At 39.4% G+C, this 11,868-nt stretch overlaps 1 protein-coding gene across 1 annotated transcript; it reads right to left on the bottom strand.

Moving 5' to 3' along the window:
* Positions 1-3,567: 3,567 nt before the first annotated feature.
* LOC147861269 (nicotinamidase 2-like) lies at positions 3,568-6,746 on the bottom strand. The gene is made up of 2 exons (XM_087323186.1): positions 6,426-6,746; positions 3,568-4,115 (listed from the first exon to the last, which is right to left on the bottom strand). The coding sequence occupies exons 1-2, from the start codon at positions 6,711-6,713 to the stop codon at positions 3,813-3,815; spliced, it is 591 nt and encodes a 196-aa protein (XP_087179312.1). The 5' UTR covers positions 6,714-6,746; the 3' UTR covers positions 3,568-3,812.
* Between the last annotated feature and the right edge of the window lie 5,122 nt (positions 6,747-11,868).

Genomic DNA, 11,868 nt, shown 5'->3' with positions numbered 1-11,868 from the left:
GTATATATACACCGTATCCTATAGACCGTATGTCTGTATGTATGTGTATACATAATACGCATACATATAAATAAAATGTGTGTATTGGTATTAGAATACAAATAAAAAGCTTTGTATTTGAGTTTAAGTAATACACACCAATAGCGTTTTGCGACATAGTAATTAGTGATGTAATTAGTACTTGAGGGGATAATAACAGTGTTAGTACTGTAATTAACACATGAGGCGCGATCGCAGTGATATTCTTTCCGAATTCTTCTGATCACAAAGGAGAAGAAAGTCTATAGGAAGTGAGAAGTGCCTTGGGTAGGAGACAATAGGAAGAAAGGAAGTCTATTTGAGTTTAACGTCATAGAAAGAAAGAAAGTTCTATGTAGTGGAGTTATATTAGTAAGAGTCCAAGAAACTTGTATTATTCTCTAATATTATGAAATAGCATTCCTTTCTCGTCCTCTTCTTTTCTCTATCTTTTCTTTGTACACGCTTTCATATTGGCGCTCTAGGGAGGGTCGATCTCTTCCGTATCTTGGGAAGCTTGGTTGTGTCGTAGTATTGCGTGAATATGGCTTTTCAATTGGCCTTTGTAGGTGATGGCTTTCAAGATGCAGGAGCTTTTTTGGTATCCTTCGAGCATCACACGGTTTCGATTGGGAAGGTGAATGACATAAAGAAACTTCCTTTGTTGGTGACAACTTTCTACTCAAGAGCCTGAGAGTGGTATGAGTCACTACCGCCCAACCAACAAACCATCTACCAATTGCTCGTGCAACAATTTTGAAGCAACTACATCCGACATCGTAATGCGATGGAGGTGCAAGAGGAACTCTTCATGTTGCGTATGACAACATCGATGGAGTATTTTGAGTATGAGAGGGTGTTCAAAGAGCTTTTGTCAACATGAATCCGTCTACGAGGAGGTGTAGAGGATGAATGGTTCAAGATGGATTGCGTCAAAGTGAGCTTGAATCCTTACTTTGCAATGGTGGCAAATTTGAAGGAGTATATCTTGGTGGTAGTTGATTACATAACCAAGTAAGGATTCAAACCCGCTTTGAAGTGATCCATCTTGAACCACTCATCCTCTACACCCGCTCGTAGACGGATCCATGTTGACCAATGCTCTTTGAACACCCTCTCATACTCAGAATACTCCATCAATGTTGTCATATGCAATGTGAAGAGTTCCTCTTGCACCTCCATCGCATTATGACTTCAGATGTAGTTGCTTCAAAATTGTGTTGCACGAGCAATTGGTAGATGGTTTGTTGTTTGGGCGGTAGTGACTCATACCACTCTTGGGCTCTTGAGTAGAAAGTTGCCACCAACAAAGGAAGTTTCTTTATGTCATTCACCTTCGCAATCGAAACCGTGTGATGCTCGAAGGATACCAAAAAAGCTCCTGCATCTTGAAAGCCATCACCTACAAAGGCCAATTGAGAAGCCATATTCACGCAATACTACGACACAACCAAGCTTCCCAAGATACGGAAGAGATCAACCCTCCCTAGAGCGCCAATATGAAAGCGTGTACAAAGAAAAGATAGAGAAAAGAAGAGGACGAGAAAGGAATGCTATTTCATAATATTAGAGAATAATACAAGTTTCTTGGACTCTTACTAATATAACTCCACTACATAGAAATTTCTTTCTTTCTATGACATTAAACTCAAATAGACTTCCTTTCTTCCTATTGTCTCCTACCTAGGGCACTTCTCACTACTTCCTATAGAGACTTTCTTCTTCTTCCTTCTTTCCTCTTTTAACATTCTCTCCTTCCTTCTTCTAACAAGTCTCTTCTCCCCCCTTGTAGACTTTCTATTCCCCCTCTTTTATGGCTAAGAATACCCTCTTATTAATAGGCTTTCTATTGCTTTATTCTTACTTTTTTCTAAAAAAAGCTTGTCTATGTGAAACGTTTTTTTAATTTTTATCACTATTTCGTATTTGTAATCTAAAATTTCACGTGCAAGCTATTTTTAGCAAACTCTTCGTGTTAGCTTTCTTACGCATCTTTCCTTTTCAAAATTGGATATCGGATGAAGAAGTTATGAGCTTTTTTCTCTACCTCAATCCTCATATCCACGTCTTGCTTTTTTTCTTGCTTTCTTTTCTGCTTTTTTCTAAAAACGCCTCTTAACTTTTTATCCTCTCAAGTTCCTTCCTCCTTTAATACTTGATTCTTTTATATTGTGCTTTATTCTTAGTTATCTTAGGATCCAACCTATTTGCCATAGCTTTTTCTTATGAACAATAATTGACTTCACAAGTTCGAATGAAGCCATAACAAGGATTCGTAACGTCATCGAGTGTATGTCATGGTGGGTCTTAAATGATGAAGTGTCAAGATTATGCAATCAACCAAGATTACGTTTTGTTGCCATTCACATATGTGTAGGTACACAATTATTTGTAATGAATCCAATGCATTCAAAATGTCTTACGAGAATGTATGTTTTTGTTTACAGCTAATACTTAACTTTGTTGCCTTACGAATGGATCGAGTGCACAATTTCCCAAACCCTTCACATTCTAGAGAGAGTGATTTTGTAAAGCCACTTTTTTCATTGTCCGGTGTTCATTTATGCAAGCATATGTTTATGAGATACATATTGTGTTGATCTATACCTATGGAACCCTTCATGTTAATTTTTGGCAATCAACATCAAAGTCATCTCATGCCAATTAATTCATATGGTTATAAAACATTCAGCTTCATAATGTGTGAATCAAAGCAATAGAAAGTATGTTCGTAACGTCCATCACTTCACTACTATTACAAACATGTGTAAGCCATTGATTAATCAAAATGCCAATGGATCAATATTGTTGGGAAATAAATGTCCCGTCCTTTTGTAAAGTATTAATTCCATCATTCTTTCTACTCTTTCATTCTATTATATGTCATCATCTCTCTCGCAATCCATATAAACAGTCATCAATTACATTCATAATCATATTCAACATCTAGCTTCTCCTTCATTTGTATAGTATCCTCCACTTCTTTTATTAGTTGTGCTGCCATGACCTATAAATCAACTTCCTTGCATTCCTTTTGTTGGCTACTCTTATGCACCTACTTTATTTTATACTCATGCAAGTATATGATAAAGTTTCCACGCAACCATTCGATTTTTTCTGAGTTTGTGTATTGAATTTGAATTCAAGAGCAAAATCTCATCATCTATCGACCAATTACAAACAACCATACCCCATATACACAATCAAATATATCTATCACATCAACAAAGAAATTAGTCGCCATAGCTCATAATGTGTCTACATCTACATTCTCTATTTGTCCATAAACATGGTCTAGTGGTCTACAAAGATGTAGAGATACTTACATCATCACCAAAAGATACATAGCTCAATATTTCACATTGTTTTTCGCTGTTAATACACTCAATATTTCCTTCACAGGATAGATCTTTGTTACAAGAATTAAATCACCATAGCTAGATGAAGCTTGCATAGTGTCTCATATGCAGCCATTTCAGACTCTTCTAAGAATCCTGTGTAAAACTAGTATTCACAATAAAGAGCAGCTCCTTCACCCATTAGTCATGCTAATGGAAAGCATACTGCTTAGGAGCTCTTCATTAACGATAAACAAAACCTAGAGTATTATGCACAGCTTATGTATGAAGAAAAGGTTTTCTAGAGTATTATGCCCAACTTATGCATAAAGAAAAGTGTTTCTAGTGCTAGGTATGTATAATAGTTAGTGCTCTTTCTATGGACAGCTAATGAAGTATGAAGAAGAGTGATTTCCAGTCATAGGCATGTATGGTATTTTCTCTGGTCACACACACCTAGGAAAGATATGATTTCAACCTCTTACAATCCACGAGGTATGCAAAACCATAGGCTAAATTCTTCAAAGTGGAAGAGTGCAAATCATGATTGGAAGTTGCTGTTGCATCAGTTGAGAAAAAGACTCGGAAACCCCTGATGAATGCATCCCTAGCAGTGGTCTCACAGCATAGATTCGTCATAACTCCTGTCACGATTACTTCTGTTCTCTCTGATTTCTTCAAGAAGCTTTCTAGGTCGGTATCATAGAAAGCACTATAAGTGTGCTTCTCAACCAGTTTATCATCGCTCGTTCTGTTAACCTGAAATGCACAACGATGATGATAATCATTAGGTTGCAAAATATGCTGTAGTCAATAAGGAAAGAAATTGAAGGAAAAAACTGCACAAAGGCATGAAAAGGAATCATGCTTGATTGATCATTATACCAAATACCTTGATATGACCCAACTATAAATGGTCCTTTTTCATAATTCTTTAGAAGTCCCATTGTGGGTAACAAGATGCAATCAAAACTTATTTCCTCCCCATGTAAGTTGATTGCACTCCTCCAACAAGATCAGCACTCTGGATCATAGGTCACCATGCATTGTGAAAGACATCAGAAAATGTATGGACTTTTGACAGCTTGTCCTCATTGTTATGGTCAGGAATGCATGTAACTACACTTGCGCCTTAGTCTAGTTAAGAATAGACTACATTTGTTCCACTACGTTATTTGATGGCTTTGCCTAATCTGGATGGTTACAGTCTGGACATTGACCTATGATTAACTGTTATAATAGGTAGGACTACCTATCCTTGTGCCCTTTGTTCTCTTTTCACATTCTTATGAAAAAAACTCTACACTACTGATAAACTACCTGTGAACAGTAGTGTATGGTTCGCCCCACGTTGCAGACACCCAAAAACCCCGTCGTAAGGTAGACATGATTGGAATAGTATGGATTTCTGGTTGTGTTGAGGGCGACTCTAGCCTTTCCAAGAGTTTTCATGAATATTAATCACGTTGTTTACATCAAATTCATGTGATATTAGATAATACTGGCATTCTAATATCCTTTTTTCACAACATATTTCCGTGATACTATGAGCATTAGACTAGACTTGGCTATGTTTGTCATCTAGAAACTGGTAAATTTCAAGTTGTCTTGTTTCTGCGATAAAATTTTGATTGTTTAATCTGGTCAAAAAAGATTTGGATGCAGAAATACTTGCACTATCATCTGCCCCACATCTCTTTGCTCCACCTCTATCTTGAACATCTGAAAACTCAATTTGCTCCTCGTGATTGATTTGGTTTGTTCATTTTCTTTTGGTCTGAAATCCAGTCCTATACAATTGCACTGCTGGTCCTAGAGTATTACAATAACAACATAAGAAGAGTGTCGCACATGACCCAAGACCAACACAGTTGTGTAACTACTAACATCCCAAATCAATCAGAGAGAATGCTAATTTTCATGTATGATTGCATGCTTTTGAAATAGAGAATGGGCCATCAAAGCAGTTACATAAATAGCTCCCTTTGTACATCTCTTGGAGAGAATTTTGTGGCTCTCTATAGAGACCACGTGGAGGTACTCCCATTGTATTTTTGTTTTTTTTATTTCTTCTTGTTTCTCTCATCCTCAATCCTCCTTGTATGGTTTAAAATGGGGATTTAGTTGTATCTACACGCTTTTAGTAATAAGCAATCATCATATCTACTCTCCCATATCATTCATTGGGGCGATAAGTGATTACCATGTGAAATGCATCTCCAGCCAACTGAAATTATATGGATGACAACAACTCAGTTTGCAGCCTGAATTAGATGTCTCTCTAAAAAATCACAATATTAGACTGCTATTTTTCTCCCATTGTTTGGAAAGAGTCCACATACCTGTCTAGGTGAGATACGCATGGTAATATTGCATGCATGCATACATACATATCGCCAAAGCATTTTCATAGCCATGGACATACAAATATGTACAGTAATGAACATACACATACGCATATCCATAAATACATGGAAATTAAGTATATACACATAAAAGTATGTATGTGCATTGGCATTATCATACACATAGGAGTATGCATATGAATAAGCCTATGTATACATACAAATACACAAGGTCATAGGCCATCAACACATAGGCATATACATAGACATGGTTATAGGCCATCAACATACATACATGGTAAAATTGCATGCATACATACATACATATCGCTAAAGCATCTTCATAGATATAAGCATTCCCATAGCCATAGACATACGAATAGGTATGGTAATGAACATACACATACGCATATCCATAAATACATGGTAATAAGCATATACACATAAAAGTATGTATATGCATAGGCATCATCATACACATAGGAGTATGTATGCATATGAATAAGACTATGCATACATACACATACACAAGGTCATAGGCCATCAACACATAGGCATATACATAGACATGATTATAGGCCCTCAACATATAGGCATGCACACATACACATGGTCCTATGCGGCTACACATACATACAGGCATGCATAAAACACACCTGCAAACGGTAAGAAGCATATCCATAGGCATAAGAAAGAAGAAGGGTTGAAGTCGTAGAAGTCGTACCTCTGGAAGGAGCTGAGCTTCAGGGGTGTCATGGTGGATGAGGGACGGCCACCACTCTCCGAGCATGCCATGGTCAGAGGGGTCCTTGTGGGAGTGGCGAGTATATACAACAGGGATACAAGCTCCACGGCAGATAGCGATGGTGCTCTGCAGGGAAGGGAGGATAGGAGAGGCGATCTCTCTGAAGTACTCCTGCATATCGATCACCAGCAGCACAGATCGGGCGGGGTCGGGGCCACGACGCCGTATCTCGTATTCGTATTCGTATTCGTATTTCCTGCTCGCCATATCCGTATCGGTATCTGTGTTTTTCTCGTATGTATTCGTATTTCTCCCAATAAATCCATCCGTATTTTCCTTTATTTCCCAAACTACCCCTCCTTCCCTTTTCCTTTAACCCTAACCCTAACCCTAACCCTAACCCTAATCCAACCTGCTAGTGCTCCTTGGACATACACACTCCAGAGTATGAGATTGACTTGCATGTTCGGAAAAAACACTTTGGCCATCGGTTTCTGGCACCGCATTCGCATGGAAACCATAATTTGGAATGGATTCGCTCGCCTGTTGCAGATTATGCCGAAAACATATATTTATTGTGCTAACGTCTTCTAATTTGAGGACTTCACCTCTACCCACCCCATTGGAAGCCCAAAATCTTGGTGAATTCCACAACATTCTTCGCATAATGGTATAAAGTCAAAGAACCACTTTCGAGGGAAATATTGCAAGATATAATAAGGCCAACACTAGAGGGGAGAACCTCTAGTGCATGGAATACCCCTACTAGCTAGGTTAGAGTAAATAAAACGGTCATTGGCAAGGGTATGATAATGTTGGATGTCTCATAGGAAACTTAACAACAACATACAACCAGTTATAGGTTAATTATAATGACATGCACATGCCTCGAAAAGATGAAGAGGAGAGAGCACTTAGACAAGGAACTTTCCTACAACCTTTAAGAGGAAACAATAATAACACCCAAGCCTTAAGTGAGAACACATCACTTGTACATGGAGCTACTCCCCAAGGATCACCTACATGCGCTAGTCCCCTAATGGATAGGGAGAGACAAACACTACCATCCCTTTAGACCATCAAGTAACAACTATTGAATTGCAGATATTAGCAAGTTCATGCTGAAATAATTTTACGGGATCACTCTTGACCATGAAGTCGTAGTGTGATTGTAAACCCTCCCACACTGCAAAATGATAAACAATTTAACATACATAACAATAAACTAATGATTATGCTCATTCGTGAGTTATATGATCCCGTATTTCACTACATTGGTCAAACTCTAAGCTGCTTACTTCATTCATTGTTGTTGCACCTCTTGGATGAAGTTATCATATTCTTTCATTGGATTGATTTTAGCACAAGGGTTGGGGTAAGATACATAGGTTTCACTCTATCCATTGAGCACAAGTAACTACTTTCACACCTACCTTCGATGGAATGACAAAGAGTAGTTTCATGGCAGTCATGTTTTTATCGTCAAGGCACCCCACAAACTGGATCTTGTTAAAACCAAATTATTGTCGTGGGCGTTTTTTGTTAAAACATGTGTTGTATTTGTTTAATAGTGAGGGGCTCATATAATCCTAGGGTTTATTTGTTAATAGTACAATTATATATTCCTACTTGCTCAAAATTTCCCTCACCATGTGGGCCTTTTGCAACTAGGAATTTATGTAAGATAGGATTGTACAAACCAAAAATAAACTAGGTTCATGACTTTGCCATCAAAGAACATATTGTTCTCTTGGTTTACACATGTTGTGTAGACTTTTGGTATCTTATTTAATTACACATGATAGCATTTGCTTCTTGTTTGAGCAAACACAAGTGGTTGATCATGTTTCACTTGAACCCTTGTAAGACAAAACTAGCAATAAAGTCCTCTCAATCTTAGGTAAAACATGTAGGACTTCTCTCATTATGTTTATGATGGCTCATATGCTTGAGTGATTTTCTTGAAGCACTCTACTTGATCATAGGTGTCACTAAATATTTTGAATTTCGGGACCAATTTGTTAATATGGGTGGACTTACCACTCTCACTTGTGTTGGGATACTAGCCGGACTACCTTTTTCCATCATGGAAACTAGGGTTTTCTAATTTATGTTCGGCTTGGGAGCTCCTTCTCTTTAAGCGAGTGTTGTATTCTCATCCAAGGTCGACATGTTATCCTTTCCCAAGGGGAGGGGGGGTTGTTGGGATGTCTTATGTTGTTGGGATATTTCTTCCCAAGGGTGGGGGTTCTATGCTACCTAGCCAATTTGTATAAATGGCAATGAATCCCATGTGTATGATGTTTACTCCTATAAACTCACATTCTATGGCTACAAAGTAGTTATATTTTCCTTTTGTTGAGAATCAAACTCAACTTCCCCATAGAGACAATGTCACACTAGCCAGTGGACATCATACTAGGCTAGATTTGTAATTAATAGAAAGGGCACTTGCCCTAGATCAATTGGTATTTAAACCAACCTTTTGTAACTTATTTATTAGTTGGATGTAATTCAATTTTTACTCATACAACTTCTTGTTCGAGCTCTCTCTCTCTCTCTCTCTCTCTCTCTCTCTCTCTCTCTCTCTCTCTCTCTCTCTCTATCTTGCCTTACGTGTACTCACACACACAGAGTTCGCTTCCATTGCATAGCACCACCTACGTCTCACCTTCTTTACATGGTATCATAGTGTGTGGTTATCTGATCAAACTCGCTCAACTGTGTTGTGATCACAACGCCGACAATCGTCAGAACCGGTTCAAGCAACAAAGAAAGAAATCGACACCATGAATACTCATATGGGAAGCGCTCTTCCTACGGAGAAGCTCAACAAGACAAACTTTGCATCTTGGGAATACACAACACCGACGATCGTTAGAACTAGTTCAAGCAACAAAGAAAGAAATCGACACCATGAATACTCATATCGGAAGCTCTCTTCCTATGGAGAAGCTCGACAGGACAAACTTTGCATCTTGGGAATACACAACACTGACGATTGTTAGAACCAGTTCAAGCAACAAAGAAAGAAATCGACACCATGAATACTCATATGGGAAGCACTCTTCCTACGAAGAAGCTCGACAGGACAAACTTTGCATCTTGGGAATACAAGATGTGTCAATACCTTGTCAGACAAGGTTACTAGAACTATATCGAAGGAGCTCACGAAACGCAACTCAACCCAACACATGCCGACTACCCAACGTGGGAGCAGGTCACAAGTCGTGCGTTGTATTGCCTTGCATCATGCGTTCATGATCACATGCTTGGCTATAATCGAGAGTCAAAAATGCCGAAAGAAGCTTGGGGCAATCTCAAGAAGATTTTTGCGGTCAATACGGCTGCACGAAAGCTCCAGCTTCGACAGGAGTTGAATAACATGCAACAGAGGGATATGTCGATCACTAGCTATACCTTGAAGATTAAGGAGTTGTGTGACGCCCTTGGATCGATCAACGTCGTCATCGATGATGATGAAATGGTGCAACTCCTACCAATGACACGAGAATGCAACTCCTACCAATGGCAAGATGGTAGGAACAATCCTAGAGAGTTCGACAGAATGGGGTGTTGGAGACGCGGTCGTCTAGTGCGAAACAAATCAACACTCTCCTAAGGTGAGGATCATAAGTGGATGCAAGCATTGATGGCAACAGAGACAATGAGCCACTTAGAACGCAAGAGAGAGAGAGAGACGTTGGGCACAAGATGAACTAAATTATATAAACCACAAAACTAGGTTACAAAGTCAGTTTATGTACTGACTGACTTAGGGCAACTACCCTTCTTACTATTTACATAAATAGCCTAAACCTAGTGTGTACAAAAGGAGACAATGTGAATACTTCATTAGAGACCCGCATTCAACACTCCCCCATAATGGGCATATACATCGAAATTATGTAAATCAAAATAAATGTACAATAAAGATTGATACAAAGTTTTCGAACAAATCGAAATTCCGTTCGAGTCGATGAACTTCGAAAAACTAAAGGTCGAACTGGCCGAGGTTGGGGAAACTAAAGCCGAACTTCGAACTGTCGAAGTCGACTGTTCGAAAACATCCTAAGTGTCCGACTTAATCGGATTGATTCTTCGTTACACCCATCTGGTGCCAAAGGGATCAGAATCGATGTACTGAAAGACACCTGGTCATCCCGTCTGCAACATTATAGGCTATAGATATCTTCTTGAGGCCGATTTTCCCTGAACTTATGCAGTCTCGAACAAAGTGATATCGAAAGTCGATGTGCTTCGAGGCGTTGCGGTGAACCAGATTTTTCGACAGAGCAAAATGTGCACTCCTGAAGTTTTGATTTCCACGAGATTGCTCCATTGCTGAACTCAAAGCAGTATCAAATTGTCGATTTTCGACTGTCCACACAGCCGGCAAAGTCCGAGTCAGTGTAACCGACTACGCTTGAAGTGTCATTCGGACCGAATAGAATGCCAAGGTCTTTTGTGCCCACCAGATATCTGAACACATGCTTTACTGCATTCCCATGCGATCGGCTAGGGTTGTGCATGAATCTGCTGATGAATCCTACGGTGTGAGCAATGTCAAGCTGTGTAGCGACCATCACGTACATCAAGGAGCCGACTACCGGTGCATATTGTACCGATTTCATAGTTTCACCCTTTGAATCAGATGTTAGACAGTCTTGGTGAGATAGTCGAAGGCTAATGGGGGGCAGGGTCGAAACAGATTTTTCCGATTGCATGTTGAAGTGTTCGAGGACACGTCTAATATAGTCGGATTGGGACAGAAACAATTGTCTTCGATTTTGATTTTGATTTCGACTAATCTTCATGCCGAGAATGTGTCTTGCTGGACCAAGGTCCTTCATGGAAAACATTAGCCGTAGTTGCCAAACGAGTTTGGCAAACTCTCCGACTTGCCGACTGGAGATTAGCGTGTCGTCCACATAGATGATGAGGAAGATGGGTGACCCATCTTGAGTAGTTTTCGTGAAGAGATAGTGGTCCGCATCACTCTTTGAGAAGCCGACCGACTGAATGAAGTCATCGAACTTCTTATACCACTGCCGCGGTGCCTGTTTCAGCCCGTAAAGACTCTTCTTGAGTTGGTAGACTAGATATTCTTGGCCGGGTGCGACGAAGCCTTTCGGTTGTTCCATATAAAGTTCCTCCTCTAGATCACCATGGAGGAATGCAGTTTTGGCATCTAACTGAACCAGCTCTAAGTCCTCGGCTGCCACGAAGTTGAGCATGAGTCTAAGGGTCGTCATTTTCGCCACTGGTGAAAATATTTCGTCGAAATCAACACATATTCATGTTGAAACCCTTTCGCAACTAGTCAAGCCTTGAATTTTGCGATGGCCAACTCGAACATCTCATTAATTCTATAGACCCATTTGCATGGAGGAGTACGTTGATTTTTCGGTAGTTCGACCAA

Source organism: Azolla caroliniana, unplaced genomic scaffold, assembly GCF_043228905.1.
Source record: "Azolla caroliniana isolate FFs.n. ecotype wild unplaced genomic scaffold, voAzoCaro1.0.p SCAF_8, whole genome shotgun sequence".
Lineage (NCBI taxonomy): Eukaryota > Viridiplantae > Streptophyta > Polypodiopsida > Salviniales > Salviniaceae > Azolla > Azolla caroliniana.
This window is presented reverse-complemented; position numbering and strand designations above follow the sequence as displayed.